The following is a 24,191-nucleotide window of genomic DNA, read 5'->3' as shown; positions in this document are numbered from 1 at the left end:
GTGGTGGTGAAGAAGCCCTCAGTGGTGCTCCTGAAATATGTTGCTGCTATACACCAGGAGTGCCCAAGACTCCAGCCCATCTACTAAAATCGCTTTGGAAGTTACCGCACAAAACACACACTCCGGCCCATGCTGGGCCTCATGTTCCACATAAGCCACTCATCGCACGTGTTTATCTCACTCTATCAACTCATTTGTTTAGTCCCTTCTTCCTCAAATGTGTCTCAATCCTCCCTTAAATGCCATCAGTGCTATTCATCTTAATAACTCCTTGAAGCACAAGATCTACTCAGTGATAGTCTCCAGGTAAAGATGTTGCTCAAATTCCCAGTTGTGGATTTTTTATTTGCCTTGGTTCACCACATGGTCCATATAGGAGCCATGGCAAATCTAAACATTTTATTAAAGGTCGGATGGAGAATGAGGGCTGAGGACAAAAATCTCACCTTCTCCTCTTTTGCAGGCTAATAGTCCCAGAGTCAAACATTCCTCTGTTTCTGGCTACTTGCAGTCTCATCACCCAACGTGTGAATAACCCAAAACTAAAGCCATCTAGGCCCTTCATTTTCAAATCTCCTTCCATGAACCTATTTGCTTCTCTCACCTCCTTTAAAATGCTTCGTAAAAGCCAGCTCTGCAACCAAACTCTCAGTCTCGCCTGTCCAACATCTCCTTCTTTGGAGTGATACCAGTTCCTTTGACCTGGTAACGCTCCTGTGAAATAGCTTGGGCCATTTTATTCTGCATTAAGCATGCTATATAAATGCAAATTGCTATAATTAAGCATCCTTAGGAAGGCAGGTTACTGCTGCCTACTGCTGTACGTGGGGTATCAAGGATAAATTAGTTGGTGGTGTACACAGGGACTGTGTTGGATCGTTGCAACTTAAGCCACTAAACATCTGAATGTAGACGCCGTCTAAAAGTCAATGAGGAAAACAGGATTCCTTAAAACTTAATGACTTCATTAAATAATCTTTAAATCCTAGTTAAATTGAGGAGTTACTGGGAATACATTCCCCAGCTGAGAGATTTAATGGATACAATTTCTTTCATACCACTGTGCTGCCTAAAAATACATATCCCTGTCTCTGGGAATGGTCAACAACCAGAAACTGGTCATCGTCCTTGGTGTGGCTACTGTGCGGTGACCAATCTCAAGATAGCATTCTTGCTTCTGGCTCCGAAGATGTGGGTTCAAGCCCCACGCAAGGACTTGAGCAACAGGCAGAGGCTATAGAGCAGAGCTGAGGGAGTGCTACACTGTTGGAGGTGCTATCTTTCCAATGGATGAGGTCTCACTTTTTTCTCTCAGGTAGAAGATTCCAATTAGTCCTGATTCAAAATTGTCCTTTATCGCAAGAGGGGATGGAGTATCCACTTAGGAAAGTATTTCTACTGCTGTAAGGACAGGGCTTTGGAGGAATCATACTCAGAGTGCTGAGCTGGGCAGCACAGTGTCTCAGTGGTTAGCACTGCTGCCTCACAGCACCAGGGACCCAGGTTCGATTCCAGCCTCGGGTGATTGTCTGTGTGAAGTTTGTACATTCTCCCCATGTCTGTGTGGGTTTCCTCCATGTGCTCCGGTTTCCTCCCACAGTCCAGGGATGTGCAGGCTAGATGGATTGGCCATGTTTAATTGTGCATAGGTGTCCAAGGGTGGGTTAGCCATGGGAAATACAGGGTTACTGGGATGGGGTGGGTTTCTCTTTGGAGGGTCGGTGTGGACTCAATGGGCCAATTGGCCTGCTTCCATACTGTAAGGATTTTATAATTCTGTATGTGATCTTGTTTTGATCCCCTTCTTTAAAAGGGCAATACTTGGATTGGAAGCAGTTCAGAGAAGGTTGACTCAGCTAACACCTGGGATGAAGGAGCTACCTTATAAAAAAGGTTGAGAAAGTTTACCCATTGAAGTTTGGAAGAATGAGGCGATCCTAATGAAAAGATTCTGAGGGGGTTTAACAGAAAAGGTGCCAGATGGATGTTTCCTCTCCTAGGAGAATGGGACTAAGAGGCGCACTCTCAAATAATCTCCCATTTCGATGGGGATGAGGAGGAATTTCTCCTCTCAGAGGCTCATTAATCTGTGGAATCCTCTTCCCCAATGGCTGGGTCATTAATATTCTCCAGGCTGCATCAGGGCTGTGGAGAATTGGCACAAAAGTGGAGTTAAGACCATCAACCATAATGGTGCAGCAGACTTAATAGGACGAATGGCCTACTCCTGCTCTAATTTCTTATGACCTCATGGAAAAGGCAGTCTCGATAATGTTTATCAGATATAGAGCACCTAAAACAGATCACACGGTCACATTGATCTTTGCAGGATCCTGCTGTGCGGACGTTGGTGCCTTAATGTAGGTGGCTCAGCTAGAGATGCCGACAATTCATTCCCACGTTTTATTAGAAAGGGTCTTCATTTACATTATAGCAGGAAAGCCAGTCGGTCCACTGTAACACAAAGACCCTACACTCCCGTGTCATTGCTTCCCCTCATTTCATTCTCATTAAATGAGTTTGATGGTTATGTTCTCCACCACTCTCCCCCCGCACAAAGCCATCGCCAAATTGCCAATTTCTGTCTGCATGTAAACACCCATGTCAGGTGTCAGACTGAAATTTGCCCTTCACTCATTGGAACCTTAGTCCTTCTCTCATCAATTACTTTGACATAATTTCATACAATTGTGCACCACACAAGGCCACTCAGCCCATCAAATCTGCCCTGGCATTTTGGAGGATCTTTCATAGTTAGTTCCATTCCCCAATCTTCTGTGTTCCTGCAATTTTACTTTTCATCTTCTTCGTGACAGAGAAGTTGGTGAGGCCATTTTTGGAGCACCGTGTGCAGTTCTGTTCTCCCTGCTATAGGAAGGGTATTACTAAATTGGAGAGGGTTCAGAAAAAAAAATTACCAGGATGTTGCTGGGAATGGAGGGTTTGAGTTAAAAGGAGAGGCTGGATAGGCTGGGACTTTTTTCACCGGAGTGTGTGAGGTTGAGGGGTGACCTTATAGAGGTTTATAAAATCATGAGAGGCATAGATAGGGTGAATAGCAAAGGTCTTTTCCATAGGGTGGGGGTGTTCAAAACTAAAGGGCATATTTTTAAGGTGACAGGAGGAAGATTTAGAAAGGACCTGAGGGGTAACCTTTTCAAACAGAGGGTGATTTGTGTGTGGACTGCTAGAGGAAGTGTTAGGTGCAGGTACAGTTACAACATTGTAAAGACATTTGGACAGATACTTGAATAGGAAGGGTTTAGGGGGATATGGACCAAAAGCAGGCAAATGGAACTAGTTTAGTTTGGGAAACGTGGTTGGCATGAGTTGGGCCAAAAGGTCTGTTTCCATGCTGTTGGACTCCATGACTCTACAAGTGCTGCCCAGAGAGTGGGAAACTTTAGATAATAAAGGGTAGGATTTCTGAAACTTTACAATGGTAAGGTAGGATGGGCAAGGTAGGATGGCGAAGGCAGAGAAGTTATAAAAAAAAGTAAAAATATACATTTATTGTTGAATCTGTCTACTCCAATTGGCTTAATCTCATTCAGTGTGAACAAAAGTTGTCATCTAGCTCCCATGTGGATTAAAGTTGAAGAGGTCTACACCACAGAAAGGGGCCCACTGAGTCTACGCCAGACAAAAACAAGCATCTCAATATTCTAATCCCATTTTCAAGCACTTGACCCATAGCCTTCTATGCCCTGGCATCTAAATACTTCTTCAATGTTATGAGGGTTTCTGCCTCTACCACAGTCAGTGAGTTCCTCTGGACGGAAAAGATTTTCCTCACATCTCCACCAAACCTCCTGCCCCCAGCCTTAAATCTATGCCCCCCATCCCCCAACACCAGTCATTCATCCCTCCATCAAGGGGAAGAAGTTTCTTTCTGTCTAACCTACTGACGCCCCTCATCATTTTATACATCTCAATCATGTGCCCCCCTTCAGCCTCCTCTGCTCCAAGGAACACAGCCTCTGTCTGTCCAGTCTCTCTTCCTAACTGAAACTCTCCAGCCCAGGCAACGTCCTGCCAATTAATTCACTCACTCTCCAGTCCTACAACAGTAAATGAAGCATTCTGTTCTGTGCCATATTCGTCCAAGTGTACGTTCATTCTACTGGCCATGAATAATCAACGTACTTCAAACAGGAGAACTGCTAAATGATAAACATCGCTCCCTACTGCCTTCACGTTTCATGTCTCAGTTTCCCCTGGGCTGTACATGTTCAGTACACAGCTGGTAAAGAGTCCATTTATGGGAGGGAGCTGCTAGTGTCTGCTGATTTATCAACAATGAACACTAGCACCAGTGTAGTGCACTTTTCATATCTTCCAGTGACTGTGGACCTCACTACAATGATTCACATATTCAGGGGTCACGCAAAATGACCCCTGGCTAAAAATTAACAGCCCACCAACTATCTGGGTCACGTACACTGGATGTTAACTGTTACACCTATACAACGCACGCAGGACAAAATCTAGAATGGGTTTCTGGCTACGAGAGAGTCCTGTCAGAGGCCTGCCGGGGGTCCACATTTTGGGGAACCACACCCCAATAAACCCAGTATTAAAAGCACCCCCCCTTCCTCCTCCTCAACATCCCTCCATCATGACCCCGGAGCCTCTCTGTTAATCTCTTGTGCAGCAAAATCAATGAGTGTTTCAGACATTTCACTCCACTGCCTACAACTGGGGCCTCAGACTTACACAATGTCTTATCTCACAGGGACCAGCTCAACCGCAATCAGTTACTTTGTGTAGTCAGACTATAAAATGGCCCAGCTCAACGACTAAGCCCTGGGAATGGCCATAGACCTCCAGCAGGCTGTCCTTGGTTGTGGGGGGTAGAGGGGGGGATTAATGTGAGACATTTCAGTCTCGCGCAGGGAGTTGAACATGCAGCCTGAAGCTGTGACAGAAACAGGTTCAACTGAGGTATTCACAAGGCCATGATGTGAATGTTTTGATAGAGATACTATGGAAGGGTAGGGGTAAAAACCAGGAGATTGGCACTAAGTGATAATGCACATTTGGGGAGCCGGTGCATTCACGATGGGTCAAATGGTCTACTTTTGCACTGGAACACGCCGGAGATTCCACGATAACTGAGTTCCTGACTATCAGGCCCGACCAAGGTTGGTGACAGCTTAAACCTAGAATGGGTTTCTGGCTAAGAGAGAGAGTCCTGTCAGAGGCCTGCCAGGGTTCCACATTTTGGGGAACCACACCCCAATAAACCCAGCATTAAAAGCCCCCTCCTCCTCCTCAACATCATGACCCCGGAGCCTCTCTGTTAATCCCTTGTGCAGCAAAATCAATGAGTGTTTCAGACATTCCACTCTGCTCATTCAGCCCTGTATCACCCATTCTCGGGCTGTTAAGCTTTGTTGATTTATTCTGTGTACTTACAATCGATTTCTGTTAGCTGAGAAGGACAAGCTGTCCCAACACCAGCCTACACAATGCTGTCCAAATGAGGCATTGATCTATTTAACACTGGCAGCTGTGTTTTTTCTGCCTCTGTGGGGGGCAGGAGGCCGGAGATGAGCTGTGAATTGGTCCCATGCCATTATACTGGTATCTCTTCTTTTATTCATTCATTCATGGGATGAGGGTATTGCTGTTAGGCAGCATTTATTGCACTCCCTAATTGCCCAGAGGGCACTTGAGAGTCAACCACATTGCTGTGGGTCTGGAGTCACATGCAGGCCAGACCAGGTGAGGATGGCAGTTTCCTTCCCTAAACGGCATTCGTGAGCTAGAGGGTTTTTCCCACAATCAGCAAAGAATTCATGGTTATCACTAGATCATTAATTCCAGATTTTTTTTTATTGAATTCAAATTCCACTATCTGCTGTGGCAGGATTCAAACCCAGAACGTTATCTTGGTCTCTGGATTAACAGTCCAGTGATAATACCACTAGGCCATTGCCTCCTTTCTTCATTTCCTGCCCCAACTACCCACTGAGCCTGAACACCATGCATTGATAGAGTTAATGAGATTCCCAAGAAAAAGCACTGACCTAACACTGTCCACTCGTTAGAGAGGGACTGCTCTCTGAAAACACAGGATTAACTCTCCTCTCAGCGCTGCCATACACAGGGATCATTTCATTCCTTCGCTGTGTCTGATTGCGACCCTGGGTTCCAGACATAATTCTTTCCTGGATCAATATTTATCCTTACAATTCATTCATGGGATGAGGGTATCTGAAATAACTGCAAAGAGGCTGGTATCCTGTCACCTGGCCACCCTTTATTTCGGCATGTGCACAGTACACTGGCTGTGGCCCAGCTAGCTCGGGGCCCATACCCTGAACTCGGGTGATTCTATAGCTCCTGTTTATATCTGTCAGCCAGGACTCCCTGATTGGCCCAGATTAACAACCCCAATCAAGGATCTCAGTCAATGAGATCCACCTGGTTCCAATCACTACAGTGTCATTGGCTGAGCCAGCATTTATCCCCTATCTCAGAGGGCAGTTAGGAGTCAACCACATTGCTGTTGGTCTGGAGTCACATGTAGGCCAGACCAAGTAAGGATGGCAGTTTCCTTCCCTTAAGGACATTAGTGAACCAAATTGTTTTTTAAGAAACAATCAACAATGGTTTCATGGCCATCTGGAGACTGTTAATTCCAGATTTTTTTTATTGAATTCACACTCCACCGTGGCTGGGCTCGAACCCAGGACCCCAGAATGTTTCCTCAGTTTCAGAAATAGCATTACCATCTGGTCATCTACCTAACCGCTGTCTGTGGGATCTTGCTAATTAGTGGCTGTGCTTCACTGCACCAGTGATCACTGTTTAAAGGTATTTGTTAGTAATGAAAGGGATCAGAGCATCCTGAAACAACTTTTTAAAAAAGGTTCTTTGTAAAGATGGGTTTGGCTCACTTTGGACCTACTCCACAGCTCACACTGCTGGGTGATGTTCATCGCCACTGCTCAGTTATAAGCAAAGCCCGCTCATAAAGGAGATAAGTGAGCGAAAGCAACTTAATGTGGATCAATGATACTTTGAAATCTGCCCAGAAATCACCTAACGAGTATTTGTGCAAGTAACATTCACTCCCAGGTGATTGCCAGGCAATGCCATATCCAGCGACAGTGAATTGTACCATCGCCCCTTGACATTCAATGGCCAAATCTCCCACTGTCAACATCCTGGGGTTTACCACTGACCAGAAACTGAACTCCACTCCCGTCCAACATGGGCACCTCCACATCACGGCTATACAAATACAGTGGCTATAAGAGCAGGTCAGAGGCTAGGAATATTGCAACCAGTAACTGTCCACCATCTACAAGGCACAAGTGTGATGGATGAGTGCAGCTCCAACAATGTTCAAGAAGTTTGACACCATCCAGGACAAAGCATCTTGCGTATTTTGGCAAGATATCCACAAACATTCACTCACTCCACCACCAGCATTGAGTCGCAGCAGTGTGTACTATCAGTACAAAATGCACTGCAGTAATTCACCAAGGCTCCTCCTACAGCATTATACAGACCCATAACCACTACCATCTAGAAGGACAAGGGCATCAGATTTGGTGGAACACCTGAAAGTTCCCCTCTAAGCCACTCCCCATCCTGAGTTGGAAACATATTGCTGTTCCTTTCAGTGTCGCCGGGTCAGAAGTCCGGGATTCTCTCCCTAGCAGCATTGGTGGATCAACCTGTAGTACATGGACTGCTGCAGTTCAAGTAGGCAGCAGCTCACCATATTCTCCAGAGCAATTGGGGAAGGGGCGATAAATGCTGGTCCAGCCAGCGATACACAGGTCCCACGAGTGAATAAAAAAAACACACCCAGATGCACAGCAAAACATTGCAGGGCCAATGCAATTGGAAGGATCCTCCTGGTGATCCCTCATATCCTTGGTGTTTGTCAAGCACTGGAGACTATATGTCACTACATCAACTAATCCACACCAACTTCCTTCAGACTTTCCAGAGGGCGGAGCCAACCTGCTGCTCTCCAGCACCATAAGGCTAACCGGCCTTGAATAAAGCCTTGTTTTCAATACTAACTCATTCCCCAAAACTGGCTGAAGGAAGTTTAAATGGCAGTTAGAATCCTGAAGAGTGAGGCAGTGGCAGAGAGAGAGAACGTGAGAGGTAGAATGAGAGAAAGCAAGAGGATACGTGACAGAGTGGGAGTAAGAATGAGTGAGAGAAAGAGAGAGTGAGAGAGGCAGGGCAAGAGAAAGCAGGACGAGAGAGAAAGAGTCAGAGCAGGAGACAGTGAGCCTGACAGACAGAAAGAATGACAACCACTGACTTGGAACTGAGTAAGTGGTCCAGCGGTTAAATGCTTTGTGCTAACACACCAGGCTGGACAATTGGTAAAGAAATTGGGTTGACTGGGAGCTTGAAATTCTGGCACGTTCTTGGTTCCAAAAACAATCACCAAAAGGTTCTTCAATGTTCACACTATACAGAACATAAGAGATAGCAGGAGGGCTAGACCAATCCATTCCCTCCATCACTGATGCTCAGTAGCAGCAGTGTGTACTATCTACAAGACGCACTGCAGAAATTCACCAAAGATCCTCAGACAGCACCTTCCAAACCCACGATCACTTCCATCTAGAAGGACAAGGGCAGCAGGTATATGGGAACACCACCACCTTTGGGTTCCTCTCCAAACCCCTCACCATCCTGACTTGGAGATATATCAGCATTCTTTCACTGTCGCTGGGTCAAAATCTTGGAATTCCCTCTCTAAGGGCACTGTGGATTAACCCACAGCACATGGACTGCAGCAGTTCAAGAAGGAAGCTCACCACCACCTTCTCAAGAGGCAATTAGGGATGGGTAATAAATGCTGGTCCAGCCAGCGACGCCCACATCCCATAAATAAGTAAAAATAAATCAGCTGTCCTCAAGCCTGATATTCTGCGTCCAATCCACTTTCCCAACCATTTCCCATTTCCCCCAGTTCCTCTGGAGACCAAAAAACTGTCAATCCCCAGTCTTAAACATATTCAACGGATGAGACTCCACAATTCTCTAAGATAGAGAATTCCAAAGATGTACAACCCTCTGAGCGAAGAAATGCCTCCTCGTTTCAGTCCTAAATGATAGGCCACTGGTCCAGAGATTGTGGATATGTAGAACACAGAGACACACTCAACAGAAACTACCACAAGATTGTTGTGGTACATAAGGTTGCCATTTGGCCCATTGTGTCTGTACTGGCTCTCTGAGCTTTTTTAAACTTAGTGCCAACCTCCTGGCTTTTCCCCTCAGTCCTACACATTTTTCCCTATTTAAATAATCACCTTCCGGGATGCCTCAACTGAATTTGTCTCCACCACACTTCCAGACCCTACTCACTCCTGTGTACAAGAGACTTTATCTCTCCTTGCACAGAGATAGCAAGAACTGAAGATGCTGGAGTCAGAGGTAATACAGCATGGAGCTGGAGGAACACAGCAGGCCAGGCAGCATCAGAGCAGCAGGAAAGTTGACATTTTGGATCGGGACCCTCCTTTAGAAATCGATGATTCAGAAATCAGAAGAAGGGTCCCAACCCGAAATGTCAGCTTTCCTGCTCCTCTGATGCTGCCTGGCCTGCTGTGTTTCTCCAGCTCCACACTGTGTTCTCACCTTGCATTTGTTTCCTTTTGCAAAAAACTCTTCAGAACCTTGTGTGTTTCAATGAGACTACCTCTCATCGTTTTAAACTCCAGAGAATAAAAACTCAATATACAGCCTCTCCTCACAGAATAGCCCTGTGGTCCCAGGAAATAGTCTGGTGACCATTTCTTTTCCCCAATGGATTGGGGGGCATAGAGTTAAGGTAAGAGGAAAGAGGTTTAAAGGACATGTGGGGAAAAAAAATTTCACCCAGAGGATGATAGGAATCTGGAACTCACTGTTTATAAGAGTGGTAGAAGCAGAAACCCACATCACATTGAAGCAGTGTTTAGATGTGCACTTCTGATGCCAAAGCATACAAGGCAATGAGTTATGTGCTGGAAAATGGGATTAGAATTGTTATAGAACTTGGAACATAGACCTAGCATAGGAACAGGCCCTTTACCACGATGTTGCGCCAAACATGATGCCACATTAAACTAATCCCTTCTGCCTGCCCTTGGTCTATATCTCTCCATTCCTTGCATATTCATGTGCTTATCTAAAAGTCCCTTAAACCTCACTATCGTATCTACTTCCACCACCACCCCTGGCAGCGTGTTCCAGACTTCTGCCACTCTCTGTGTAAAAAACTTGCCCTCACATCTCCTTTGAACTTCCCACTCTAACCTTAAATGCATGCCCCCTAGTATTAGGCATTTCAACTCTGGGAAGAAGATTCTGACCGTCAACCCTATCTACGCATCTCATAACTTTATAGACTTCTATCAAGTCTTCCCTCAGCCTCTGCCGCTCCAGAGAAAACAACCTGAGGTTTTCTAGCCTCTCCTTATAGCTCATACTTTTCTAGCCTCTATAGATCATCGTGAGACGGTGGTTTTTGACTGGTGTGGACACGATGGGCCGAAAGGCCTTTTTCTGTAGCTCTCTATGACTCTATGACTTAATGGAAAAACTCACCTTCATCAAAGGTCTTCTGATCCCAGTTTCGAATGTAGTCATCCTGCAAAAAATGAGGAGAAAGATATTGTAAAAAGAGAAAATTAATCATTAATATATCATTAATCCTCTATCTCTTAAAGCCATCTCTTTATAGAGATACAACAAAATATTTGCATTCAAATAAGACTTTGTCGAATCTCAGAGATTTTTAAAATTGTTTCAGTGCCTGTTAATTAAGTTTCACAAGTGGTTGTGGTCCCCACTCTTGATCATTTCAAAATATAAAAATAATTTTCTTTCAATTGTCCCTCCGAATCCCTCTCTCCCCACAAAATCCTCTCAGGATATCAGTCAGGGTATGTCTCGATCATTCCGTCACACACAAATTATGGGATTAAATTTTAATCCTTCCTTTGTGTGAACAATGCATCAATACACAGCTACAGCAGTGGGGAGGATGGGAGTAAGAGAGAGATTGTATTCCTCCTCACTTCCCAGACACAACGTATGTGAAGGAAAGTCAGATTGGACTCAAAAAATTAACTGTTTCTCTGTCCACAGATGCTGCCAGACCTACAGTCTCCTGCAGTCTCCGACATTATTTTGCAATTTTACTTGCTGTCAGGAAAGCCAGAAAAACAACATGGAGGTTCCTGTTGACTCAAAGTGTGAGTTCTACCCTGCCTTCGCTGAAACTCTGTTTGTAATGAACGGATGCTGTAAAGCCAGATGCACCATCCAATGTTTTAATCAACTTGACACTTAAGCAATTAACTGTGCAGTTTATAGATTTTGCTTTTGGTCATACAACACACTAGATGACTTTGTGATAGATTGGCTCAGTTGGTAGCCCTTATGCCTCTAGGTTGGGAGATTATCAGTTCAAGCCTCACTCTTACCCTACAATCTAGGCTGATAATTCGTAAGGAATGCTCCATTGTTGGAAATGCCTCTTTGGATGAAACATTAATCCAAAGTCTAGTGTGGGTATTACATACCAGTGTATACATTAATTAACTGGTTATGAAACATTTTGGGGGTGTCCTGCATACATTTGACTGCTTCCTTCCTTCCTTTCTTTATATGACCTACATTCTAAGATGTGTCCCAGTTCAATGTAAATATTGACGTTTGGAATATGTGAGAGTTATTATGTACATCGTGAGACCAATTGCAGGAGAGTTGCTTCAAACACGCCTTTGCCTGGGGTGACTTTGCCGACTGATCTTCCTGCTCTATGTCTTGATTGGTCACATGCTTCCTGTGAAGGCAATGGCATTCTGCATTTACATAGCATCTTTATCACAGCAACACATCTCAAAGCGCTTCCTAAGAGAGAATCTGTACAAAAAAGAAGAGCCAAATGAGGAGGCATTACGACAAGTTACCAAAATGTTGGGTCAAAGAAAAAAGACAAGGGAGCGCTGTAAAGAGGGAATTTCAGATTTTAGGGCTTAGGCCATAGTGGAAAATGCTGGAACTGTGGAATTTTAGGGCAGAACTCAGGCCACACACTGCAAAGAACTGAAATAACGATGGGGTGTCAGCCGAAATGTCAAAAGACCGAAGACCAGGTGACATCAGCAATGAGAGAAATTAACATGAAATTAAATCACATCACCGCATCATTGGCTCCCCTGAAATGTACAGTAACTCGATACAGGTGGCATGCAGCAGTGCTGTGCCCTTACACCTTAATATTATGTTTCTGAAACTGTGTTGTGTTAATATTACCATATAATCACTGTGTTTCAACAGAGCATTGATCAATTTAAACAGGTTCACTCCATCAAACCTACAGATGGGTGGAAGTTGAATTGAATTGGTTAGGTTTTCGAATATGAATATTCACACAATATAACTTCTGGGCTTGAGTTAACTAATTTTTGAGTGCTGTAGGTGACGTCAGAGGTGACCCATTGTTTTATTTTACAACAAACAAGAAGTTGTCACCTCAAGGAGAAATATCCATTTAACAGCACAATTTATTACCAAGGAAATAGAAAGGTGATTATTAAGTACATTGTATCCTGTCATGTAGGAACTCAGGAACAGGAGGAGGCCATTCAGCCCATTGTGTCTATTCTGCCATTCGCTGGGATCATTGCTAATCTGCGAGCGAACTCCACGTACCCATCTTTGTCCTATAGCCTTCAGTTTTTTCAGATATCAAAAATTGATCAATTTCAGTTTTAAAATTAACAGTTGACTAACCACCAAATGCCATTTCTGGAAGAAAGTTCCAAATGTCTACCACTTACACATGTTGACGTCTTAGCAAATTTCACACTGAAAGGACTGGCTCTCATGTTTAGACTTTATTCCCGAGGTAATAGACTCTGCAACTTGTGGAAATAGTTTCACTCAATCCACCCTCATTGTTCTCCTTATTATACCTTGGAAACTTGGATCAAATCACCTGTGAAATTCCTGAGAACACACAACCCCAATTTGTTTCATTTCACTGTCTCCTATTAACCCTTGGAAACCAGGGGAACCTACATTGCACTCCCTGTAAGAACACCTTCATAAGGTGTGTTACCCAGAACTGCTTATGGTATGATCTATTCAGGGCTTTACACAGCTGAAGGATGTCTTCCATCCTGTGGTGTTGGCTTACTAAAAATGAGCATTCCATTAGCTTTTTTGGTTATCATCTGTATCTGTTCTTAGCATTTCAATGGGCTGAATGGTGCACTTGGACCTCCAGCTCTGTTTGGACCTCTACCATTTTTAGCTTTTCACCATTTAGTACACAGACACGCGCGCACCCCCACACACACCCGCACACACACACACACTCACGCGCACACACTCGCGCGCACACACTCGCGCGCACACACTCGCGCACACTATTCAGTGGTTTACAATGGGACAATTTTGGAGCTTCCTTCTCCTGTGAAAAATATGCATGAAAACTATTTACACCGTGCCAGTATAAGGATGTTAACAGTTATGACGGATTCACTTCAGAGATGCAAGCTCTTCATATGTTAGAGATAACATGGGCTAGTCTGGTGTTGAAGGAATTAAGCCCAGAAACTTTGAGATGGGTTTATTAGCATTTGAAAGCTTAACTTGTGTTGATGAGATCAGTTTGATATTTAAGTAGGAACACAGGAAGAGGAGCAGGCCATTCAGCCCTCTGAACCTGTTCAAGCACTGGCTGATCACCCATTCCAGCATTACTTTCCTGCACTATTCGCACGTTCGATGTCTATATGTCACTGACATATACAAATCTATCAATCAATCTCTGTCTCGAACAGAATGATTGAGCTTCCACAACCCTCTGGGGGACAACTCCAAAGATTCACCACTCTGAGTGAAGAAATTCGTCCTCATCTCAGTCCAAAATATCCTGCTCCTTATTCTAACCCTGCCCCTTAATTCTGCCCACAAAAATGACCCTGAGCTTCCAGGTGCCTGCCACTTCAACACACCCTGGCCAACATCTGTGTCTCGGGCTTGCTGCAGTGCTGCAGTGAAGCTGGAAGAACAGCATCTCATCTTGCACTTGGGAAGCCTTCAGGACTCAATAATTTTGGAACCTGATATTGAAACAACGCTACAGAGGCCGGTATCCATCACTAAGTCGCCCTTTATTTACAGATGAACAGTCCTTGACTTGCGTATCACCTCATTCAGAGTCAGCTACCAGAGTGTCAGCATCTCTGATACTCCCCTTTTTATATGTCAGCCAGGACTCCCTGACAGGGGGCTGTTAATCTGGGCCAATCAGGGAATTCATATTTTATGAGTTCCAGCTGGCTGACCTTGTTACAGTCAATACTTCCCCTTCTTTACCCATCCCCACACCCAGGCCCTGTCAATACATGGGATGCTTTCTGTACAGCCAACCCATTTTCACTGACTTGTGGTCCCCATTATTAGGTTTTCTTTCTGCCTTGCATACCATCATCCAACCCTTTATCTACCCAATTGCCATCTTCTCTCTGGGCTCCACTTCTGTATATCTGCTCACTCGTTTCCCTCCACCCCCCTCAGCATACATACCACCTTTTCCCAGCTATCATCAGTTCTGAGGAAGGATGATCCGATGTGAAACATTAATGCTGCTTTCTCTCTCCCCCCAGGTGCTGCCAGACCTGCTGAGTTTCTCCAGCAATTTCTGTTTGTGTCTTTAATTCTGGAAGTCTGCCAATCTTGCCTGGTCTGACCCATATGTGACTCCAGACCCATAGCAATGTGGTTGGCTCTGAACTGCCCTTTGAAATGGGTGAGCAAGCCACTCAATTGAGAGGTAATTAGTGACTGATGACAAGTGCTGGTCCACCAGTTAAGCCCAGGCCCCATGAAAGAATAAGGAGTATCAGAATTTTTGTCATCCTAGGAATTAATGCTTTAAAGTAACAGGCCAAGAAATCTCTTGCAAAAGAAACACCTTGCGCACTGATTTTGCCAAGACTGGCCTCAATGCACAAGATGTTTCTTTGCAAGAGATTTCTTGGCCTGTTACTTTAAAGCACTAATACCACCTCCAGGCCCTGGTTTAGGACACTGTTCTATTTTTTTTCTCTCTGACATTATCAATTGTTGATCGCAGGAAGCTTTGAGCTGTTAGTGGTTACAGTACTGCAGGCTCTCGTTAATGGGCCTCTGGGCTAAGACAATTCTTGGAAAAAAAAATATGTATCGATCCCTTTTCTGTCTGGAGAGAATGCACCAGACAGCATAGAGCGAATAATTAATGGGGAGTAGTGACTCACAATGAAGTAACTCAATTGAAGTTGTTCTGATAGCATCATCAGCTCAGATAGCACTGCCTCAGTCAGCAGAAGTTACCAGAATGAATACACTAAAGAAATACTTCAGACGGGCTAAATGCACATTCTTGAGACGATACACAAATCAGACTTCGCTTCTTAAATACATCCATCAATTGGCATCTTCTTGTATAGTCAATCAGTAGTGCTCATACTTGTTGCCATTATGGAAAAAGGCTTGCCTCTATGTGGCAACTGCAGGACTCCACAAAGTATTTTCCAGCCAAAGAGGCACTTTGCAAAGTGTAGATGCTGGTGTAATGCAGGAAATATGGAACCCAATTTGCACGCAGCAAGATTGCACCAACAACAATAATGATTGATTGATTGATTGTTGTCACATATACCAAGGTACAGTGGAAAGTGTTGTTCTGTGTGCTATACAAACAGATTGTACCATACAAAGTGCATCAGGGTATTAGAACACAGCGTGTCAGCCGCAGAGACAGAGATCAGAATTAACATTTGACAGGTCTGTTCAAAAGTCTGATAACAGTGGGGAAGAAGCTGTTCTTGAATCTGTTCCCCTTTTTTACTGGAGCACAGGAGGTTGAGAGGTGACCTTATATAAGTTTATATGATAGGTATAAATAGGATTAATGGCAGGTTTTTTTTTGTCCCCCTAGGATGGGGAATTGAGACATTTTTATGGTGAGAGAGAGATTTAAAGAAAGATATGAGGGGCAAATTTCTTACACAGAGGATGGTTCACATGTGGAATGAACTTCCTGGAGGAAGTGGTGGATGTGAGCACAATCATTTTTAAAACACATTTGGATAAATACATGAATAGGAAAGGTTTGGAGGGATAAGGGCCAGGAACAGGCAGGTGGGACTAGTTTAGTTTGGGATTACATTTGGCAAAGATTGGTTGGACCGAAGGGTCTGTTTCTGTGCTGTATGACTATATGATTTTATGTATGCAAGCTTTTATAACTTCTGCCCAGTGGAAGAGAGTATAATCAGGGTGGGAGGGGTCTTTGATGATGTTGGTTGCTTTCCCAAGGCAGCAGGAAGTACAGATGGAATCAATGGATGGAAGGTTGGTTTGCGAGATAGACTGGGCTGTGTTCACGGCTCTCTGTAGTTTCTTGTGGTCTTGGGTACAGCAGTTGCCACACCCATGCTGTGAGGCTTCCAGATAAGATGCTTTCTGTGGTGCACCTATAAAAAATTGGTAAGAGTCCTTGTGGACATGCTGAGTTTCCTTAGCCTCCTGAGGAAGTGGACACATTGCTATGCTTTCTTGACCATCTCGTCGACGTGGATGGACCAGGAGAGATTGTTGGTGACCGTCACCCCCAGGAACCTGACGCTCTCGACCATCTCCACCTCAGCACCATTGACATAGTCAGGGGTATGCCCTCCACCATGCTTCCTGAAGTCAATGACCAGCTCCTTCACTTTGCTGATGTTGATAGAGAGACTGTTATCTTTACACCATGCCGCTAGGCACTTAATCTTCTTCCTGTACTTGTTGTTTGAGATCCGACCTACAACGGTGGTGTTGTCAGCAAACTTGTAAATGGAGCTGGGGTGGAATTTGGCCACACAGTCGTGAGTGTAGAGGAAGTACAGTAAGGTGCTGAGTACACAGCCTTGTGGGCCACCGGTGTTGAGAATTATGGTGGAGGAGCGGTTGTCGCCTAATCCTTACTGACAGCAGTCTATGGGTCAGGAAGTAAAGGATCCAGTTACAGATCGGGCAGCCGAGACCTAGGTGCCAGAGCTTGGAGAGGAGTTTGTTTGGAATTATGGTGTTGAAAACGAGGCTGTAGTCAATAAGTAGGATCCTGACTTGGTATCCTTGTTATCCGGATGTTCCAGGGATGAGTGTAGGACCACGGAGATAGTGTCTGCCGTGGACCTGTTGCGACGGGAGGCGAATTGCAAAGGATCAAAATAATTTGGGAGGCTGGAGCTGACCTGAGCCATGACTAACCTCTCGAAGCACTTCCTAATTATGGAGGTCAGAGCCACCAGGCAGCAGTCACTGAGCCACGTTGCATGTACTTTCTTTGACACCAGGATGACGGTGGTCTTCTTGAAGCAGGCGGGGACTTCAGATAGAAGTAAGGAGAGGTTAAACATGTCTGTGAATACTCTCAGCAGCTGGTCTGCACAGGATCTGAGTGCATGGCCGGGGACTCCATCTGGGCCAGTTGTTTCCCGTGGGTTAATTCTCAAGATGGTTGACCTAACATCTGCAGCAGTGACCATGGGTACAGATTCATCAGAGGCTGTTGGGAGTTGACATCGTTTCACTGCCCTTCTGTTTAAAGTGAGCATAGAATGCATTGAGCAGGTAGGGATGTACTGTTGCCCGTGATTCTGTTCAACTTTGCTTTGTAGCCCGTTGTGCCGTGTACGCCTTGCCACACACAACAGGTGTCCCTGTGGTTGGTGAGGGTCTCAAGCATAGTTTGGGATAGCCTCTTGGAGTCTCTGAATGCCTTACAAAGGTCATAGCTGGATCTCCCGTATAGGTCAGGGTTGCCCAACCTATAATTAATGACCAATAATAATCTGCCTTAGTGAAGTTGGTTTATATGGAGAACTCCCCTGTTCATCTTCAAGGTACATGGGATGCCATAGGATTGGTTACATCTACCTTAGAGGGCAGACAGGCCCTTGTTAAATTCCCCATCTGAAACACGGTACCTCTAACAATGAAGCACTGCCTGGTACTGTACTCAATATTAGACCAGAGATCATAACACTTGGTCAATACAGCGCATTACATTGACTTTTGCTGCTAAGGTCCATACAGTGAATGGTATAAATATCTATAAATATCTGAGCTGCACTTTCATACAACGAACTATGCACTTGGCCTTGTAAATGTTTGGGGTCACTTTATATATGTTATAGTAATGATACATCCATACACAGAGTCACCTACACATGCACACATACGCACACACTCTTGCAGATCAGTGAAAGAGTGGGCATTTTGTGTAAAAGGGCTGGAGATCTCTCTCTGCCAGGTAGACAAGACTGAATTTCTATTTGCTAGACAGACCTCTGACTGGTTTAGAGGAGGGAGGCAGCTTAGGGTGTGTTAGCACTGGAGACTGACTGAGCAGGCAGAAAACAGACCAGCGGGCATGTTGGAAAAAGGAAAGGGTTTTAAGAGCTCTCCAACAGTGAGGAAGGCAAGAGGTGGCATCCAGAGGGATCGAAGTCCACACAACAGCATCTCTGGCAATGCGGCACTCTCACACCCGTAATGATTAAGCTACTCCACTTGGAATGCAGAAGGCAGGGAATGGAAATGGCCAGGTTGGATTTTGACGAACAGGTTTTAGATTTTGTGTTCTCAAGAGATTCACACAAGCAGAATAATGCTCTGTGCACTGTACACTTTAATTCCCGTAGCCATAAAACCCAAATTATTGCAAGCTGGAGCACGGTATTAAAAATGTTAACATTGGTCCGTTGTTAACATTGGTCCGTTGATCAGGAACTCCCTCTCTGACATATCTCCTCTCCATCTTAAGACCCTCCCTTAAAGTTCAACTGTTAGGCTAAGCTTTTGGTCACCTGTTTGTGCGAGCTGATATAGAATCCTAGAATCCCTACAGTGCAGAAAAAGGCCATACAGGCAGTAGTGTGATGGCTGCCACATTATCTGCCTTTATTGCTCTTGGTTGAGGGATATGTATTGAGGAATAAACCCCAGGCCTTGTTATCACATGGTCTGCTATTAAGCATAACTCATTGTTATCCACTAACAGTCCCCATTAGCCACTATTCATCCTCCCAGGCTGACTGTTGTCCACCCCTTGGTCTGTCCAACTGTTCTTCTCTCTCTTTGGGCTTTATCTGCACCTATTGTTTACTCCTTACCCTTTCCCCCACCTTATCCTCTGCATAAAAAAAAACAACTTTTTCCTAGCTACCATCAGCTCTGAGGAAGGGTCGCTGGATCCGAAACGTTAACTCTGATTTCTCTCCACAGATGCTGCCAGGCCTGCTGAGATTTTCCAGCAATTTCTGTTTTTGTTTGTGTTTTCCAGCATCCACAGTTCTTTCATTTTTTTAATATTGACCGGGACACTGATGAGAAACCTCCTGCTCTTTGTTATGTCATGGGAACCCTTCCGTCAAACTAAAAAAAAGTCAGTGGGGTCTTTGTTCAACATCTCAACCAAAAGATGGCACCCCTAGCAACACTGTTCTCCCTTGTCATTGCATCAAGTCTCTTTCTTTTTGTACTTAAATCTCTGAAGTGGAGACTGAAGTCACAATCTCCTGCCAAAAGGCAAGAGTACTACTGCCTTCTGATCATCAGCTGCTACCCAACGTTGGTGAGGATGGGCACTCCCAAAGACAGGGAAACAGTTAAGTGAAGCACAATCATGTTTTTAACCTGTCAACCTGAACCGTAAATGATTTTTTTCCCTTCATTCTTTCATGGGATGAGGGCATCGCTGGCCAGGCAGCATTTATTACCCATCCCTAATCGCCCAGAGGGCAGTTTAGAGTCAACCATATTGCTGTGGGTTTGGAGTCACATGTAGACCTGACCAGGTAAGGATGGCAGTTTCCTTCCCTTAAGGACATTAGTGAACCAGATGGGTTTTTCCCCAACAATCAACAATGGATTTTTATGGGTCATCATGAGACTCTTAATTCCAGATATTTGTTAAATTCAATTTCCACCATCTGCTGTGACGAGATTTGAACCCGGGTCCCCAGAACATTATCTGGGGTCTCCGGATTAACAGTCCAGTGATAATGCCACTAGGCCATCGCCTCCCCATGAACAGGAAGAAACATGAGCAGAAATTTAGGAGGCAATTTTTACTGGGACCAATTAAACTTAGGTACTTTATTCAAATATCGCTGTTCTGAATGCCCATGTAAATCAGAATCCATTAGCCTTTTGTATTGCAGCAGCATTTATGATAAATTATAAAAAATATCCTAGTGCATTTACAGAAACATAAAATATGTATGAGTTTTTTACAGTAATCAAAAATTATACCATTTATAAGAATATTGATGGTAATAACAATTACAGCATGTACTAGAATAAAGCTACCACTAACCTCCACTTCCTGACAGGCAGCATGAGATGGAGAGAAAGCAGGAGAAAGAAAAATGAAAACAATCAGTAAGTTCAGGGAAAATAACTTGATGCCAAGTCCAACCAAAATTAATACACATCATGAGTGGATCCCCAGCTCATCAAACATTTGTCAAACTGTATCCATTTCCTTTAACAAGCTAATGCTTGAACGGACTATCCATTTACTATAAGGTGCAAAAAAATTATTTTGTATTTTGTGACACACCTCCAGGGTAAGTGAGATAGTATACCTCCTGGGGAAGAAAGTAAGTATTACTGCACAAGGTCCTAGCAATAAAAGGCACATGACCAACAGGTAGGGAGACACAAAGGTCGGTTGAGATGTTAAACCAAAGCCCCATTGGCGTTTATAGGTGGTGATCCAGATACTGAGAGTGGCTTGCTACAGTTGGTGGTCAGAACAGAAGCAATGCTTCCAATTTCTCCAGCAAAGTATACCACCAATCTACTCTAAGATAACAAGGTGTAGAGCTGGATGAACACAGCAGGCCAAGCAGCATCAGAGGAGCAGGAAGGCTGACGTTTCGGGCCTAGACTCTCCCTATTTATTTCAGAACCACCTTCCCCTCCCCCATTTCTGAAGAAGGGTCTAGGCCCGAAACATCAGCCTTCCTGCTCCTCTGATGCTGCTTGGCCTGCTGTGTTCATCCAGCTCTACACCTTGTTATCTCAGATTCTCCAGCATCTGCAGTTCCTACTATCTCTGAAATAATTTTAACCCCACTGCGAAGCCTCTTCTAAGGATGCCTACCCTGAAGAAGTTACCCTCCTCCCACCAATCTACTCTAACAGGTAGCTCACAGCCTAGATGCCCCCCCTCACTGCTGAGACATAAACCCATGTAACGTTGCAGTATGGGCTGGGGCCACCTGGTCCATTGCTTCAATGCTGCCAAACAAGTAACCACACAACATACTCCACCAGCTAGCTCTTAGTACGTAGCCTCACAGAGTCATGGTTGTCAGATTAGAGACCCATCTTTGCCAGTTTAGGATGAGGTGGGACAGGAGGATAAAGAAGTGAAAGGCAAGAGGGGTTGGGGCTAAGATGGCAAAGAGCTGCAACCAGTTCTCAAATCAACCAGTTAACTGCCTTATTAACCAAATGATGTCATCAGTGCTATAGGTAATTACTGAGGGAGTGAAATAACTACATCACCCATGTCACCAACCCACACAGCAGCTTGCTATCGTCGGATCTAAGGTGTGTGATTTATATGTATAGTAATATCATTTATTTTAGAGCTTGGATTTTGAATTGGTGGCATATGGGGTTGGTCTCTGTGTATGAGGAGATTTAATGATTAGTTTGTCAGTATTTACGAAGCCATGATTGATTATAAACTAGTCTGAGATAGGGTGTCTCTGGAGTGATAATGGGAATTATTTATCATTTTGAGAGTCTTGTGAAGTCTGAACATCCTTTTTCAAGCTCCAACTGAATAATAATTAGTAACAGCTAAAGCATAGACCATACATACTAACTTCTGTGGTTAGGTGCATAGGTAAAGAGACAGAATAGACATCAAAGAGCATCAACTTGCTTTCAGTTTAGAAGAATCAGGACTTTTTTTTTTAAATTAGGGAAAAAACCATAGCTTGGAAAGCTTTTGAATTTAGTTCTCAGTAATCCTGGTTAAAAATGGATATACGAGTTTCTACTAGAGACAGGAGTTCAGAAAAGTTAGGAAATACATTATCTCAGTTGAGATAGTTAAGAACTCCACACCAGAAGTGTTCACATAGAACTGGAAGAGGTTATTTGAAGCTGGAAAAGTCTAAGCTCAGTTATGTGGCTTACAAAGGAACAGCTACCAAACTCTCATTGCAAGAAAAAGTGAAGTTAAATATACCGATGTTACAACCAAATCTGCATGCGTTGTGTGGTATTTGTGTTTCAGTGAAATACCACCTCATTAAAACAAAAGATTGAGCCAGATTTCAGTCCACGATTTCAGTCTATATTAACATTAGCTGGGATCATAACTATCAGAAAAACTGACAGCAGTCCCATGATCAGATTTCATAGGAGTATTATGCTTGTTGCAATGAATAAGCTCTGCTGTGATATCTCTACTGGAACACAGTAGGTAGGATTATATAGCACGGAAACAGACCCTTTGGTCAACTCATCCACGTCAACCAGGTATCCTGACGTGAAGTAGTCCCACTTGCCTGCTCCTGGCCCGTATCCCTCTAAATCTTTCCTATTCATGAACTTATCCAAATGTCTTTTAAATGCTGTAACTGTACCCACACTCACCACTTCCTGTGGAAGTTCATTCCACACTCAAACCACCCTCTGTGTAAACAAGTTGCCCCCATGTGCTTTTTAAATCTTTTTCCTCTCACCTTAAAAATATGCCCCCTAATCTTGAAATACCCCACCATAGAGAAAAGATACCTGCCATTCACCTATGTATACCCCTCATGATTTAAAAAATCTCCTTAAGGTCACCTCTCAACCTACTATGCTCCAGTGAAAGAGGTCCCAGCCTATCCAGTCTCTCCTTATAACTCAAACCTTCCATTCCCAGAAACATCCCGGTATATCTTTTCTGAACTCTCTCCAGCTTATTAATATCCTTCCTATAACAGGGCGACCAGAACTGGACACAGTACTCCAGAAGAGACCTCACTAACATCCTGTACAACCTCAACATGATGTCCCAACTCCTATACTCAAGGGTCTGAGCAATGAAGGCAATTTCTGCTGCCATTCCTTTACAACATGAGCAATCAGCTCCTCAAATTACTCCAAATACTCACCTTCACTCCATGCCCTTCCCTTACCGGATAAAAATTTATTGGCATCAGTCTTGCAAATTTAATGTGAATTCACCTAGTGGAGGGTTGCAGGAGGCTTTGTGGGGGGTGGGGGGGGTGAGGGTGGTGGGCGGCGGTGGCGAAGTGGGAGTGGGGCAGGAGCCCATATTGACTGCCATCTGTGTGATAAAGTCCTTCCTGCTATCACTCCTGAACAGCCGAGCACTTAATCTTTAAGATCCTGCCTCCCTGGGTAATCCTATTCTTTGTGGTTCAATATCCCTATGATCCCTTTACAAGTGAACACAAGAGCAGATAGAGGCCATTCAGCCCATTGAGTCTGCTCACAGCCAAACCATTTTGCTTTCATCGTCTTTTCATTTCCGTGCTACCGTCTATGTCATCAAGGGCCCATGTGGCAGATGCTGAATTCCATTGTTTAAATTAAAGAAATGATCTTCCACGAAGGAGCCAGGTCTCCGTCTGTGTTTTAAAATTGTGTTATTCTCACCTTTAGCGAAGAGCTGTGCTTTCAGGCAGAGCATTCCTCAGGAGCCTTCCCAAGGTCATCCTGAAGTTTACATTATTAAAAAGGAAACGCTTGTGAAATCTCAACTGAATTGTTGATTACTAAATTAATGGTTGAATGGTGCACATCTAAGAATGATAGTAGTACGTACAATCTGTTCCTTGGCATGTTAATAATTGTTATTACAAATTATTATTCAATTTGAGCTTGAAAGAGCATGTTGAAGAGCTTAAGTTTTCCTCATATCTCAAGAGCCCACATTTCTACTTTCCCTGATTCTACCACAAGCAGGTTAAATGAGAAGTTTTTCCCATCATTGCTATTGTGCCCAAAATGGCTGCGTGTTCACATTTAACAGTCCTCATTGCACTCCATGTAGATCGTTAGATGTGACACGGCTCAAGCGAACATTGGTGATGCTGTCCAATAAAGGTTTTCTTAATGAAATAGAATTT

At 44.1% G+C, this 24,191-nt stretch overlaps 1 protein-coding gene across 2 annotated transcripts in view; it reads right to left on the bottom strand.

Annotated features, from left to right (window-relative positions):
- Positions 1 to 24,191, bottom strand: part of spock2 (SPARC (osteonectin), cwcv and kazal like domains proteoglycan 2) — a 75,609-nt gene that overhangs the window by 34,347 nt on the left and 17,071 nt on the right. Inside the window, exons 2-3 of one of the 2 annotated variants that reach the window (XM_048616349.1) lie at positions 20,402 to 20,410; positions 10,579 to 10,621 (exon numbers count right to left, since the gene is read on the bottom strand). In XM_048616349.1, coding sequence (XP_048472306.1) covers positions 10,579 to 10,621; positions 20,402 to 20,410 — 52 coding nt within the window. The remainder of the gene's footprint in view (positions 1 to 10,578; positions 10,622 to 20,401; positions 20,411 to 24,191) is intronic. The other variant, XM_048616350.1, reaches the window with a different exon arrangement.

This window comes from Rhincodon typus, chromosome 34, assembly GCF_021869965.1.
Source record: "Rhincodon typus isolate 14 chromosome 34, sRhiTyp1.1, whole genome shotgun sequence".
Lineage (NCBI taxonomy): Eukaryota > Metazoa > Chordata > Chondrichthyes > Orectolobiformes > Rhincodontidae > Rhincodon > Rhincodon typus.
Note: the sequence above shows the minus strand (reverse complement) of the source record. Positions and strands in the feature narration are given on the sequence as shown.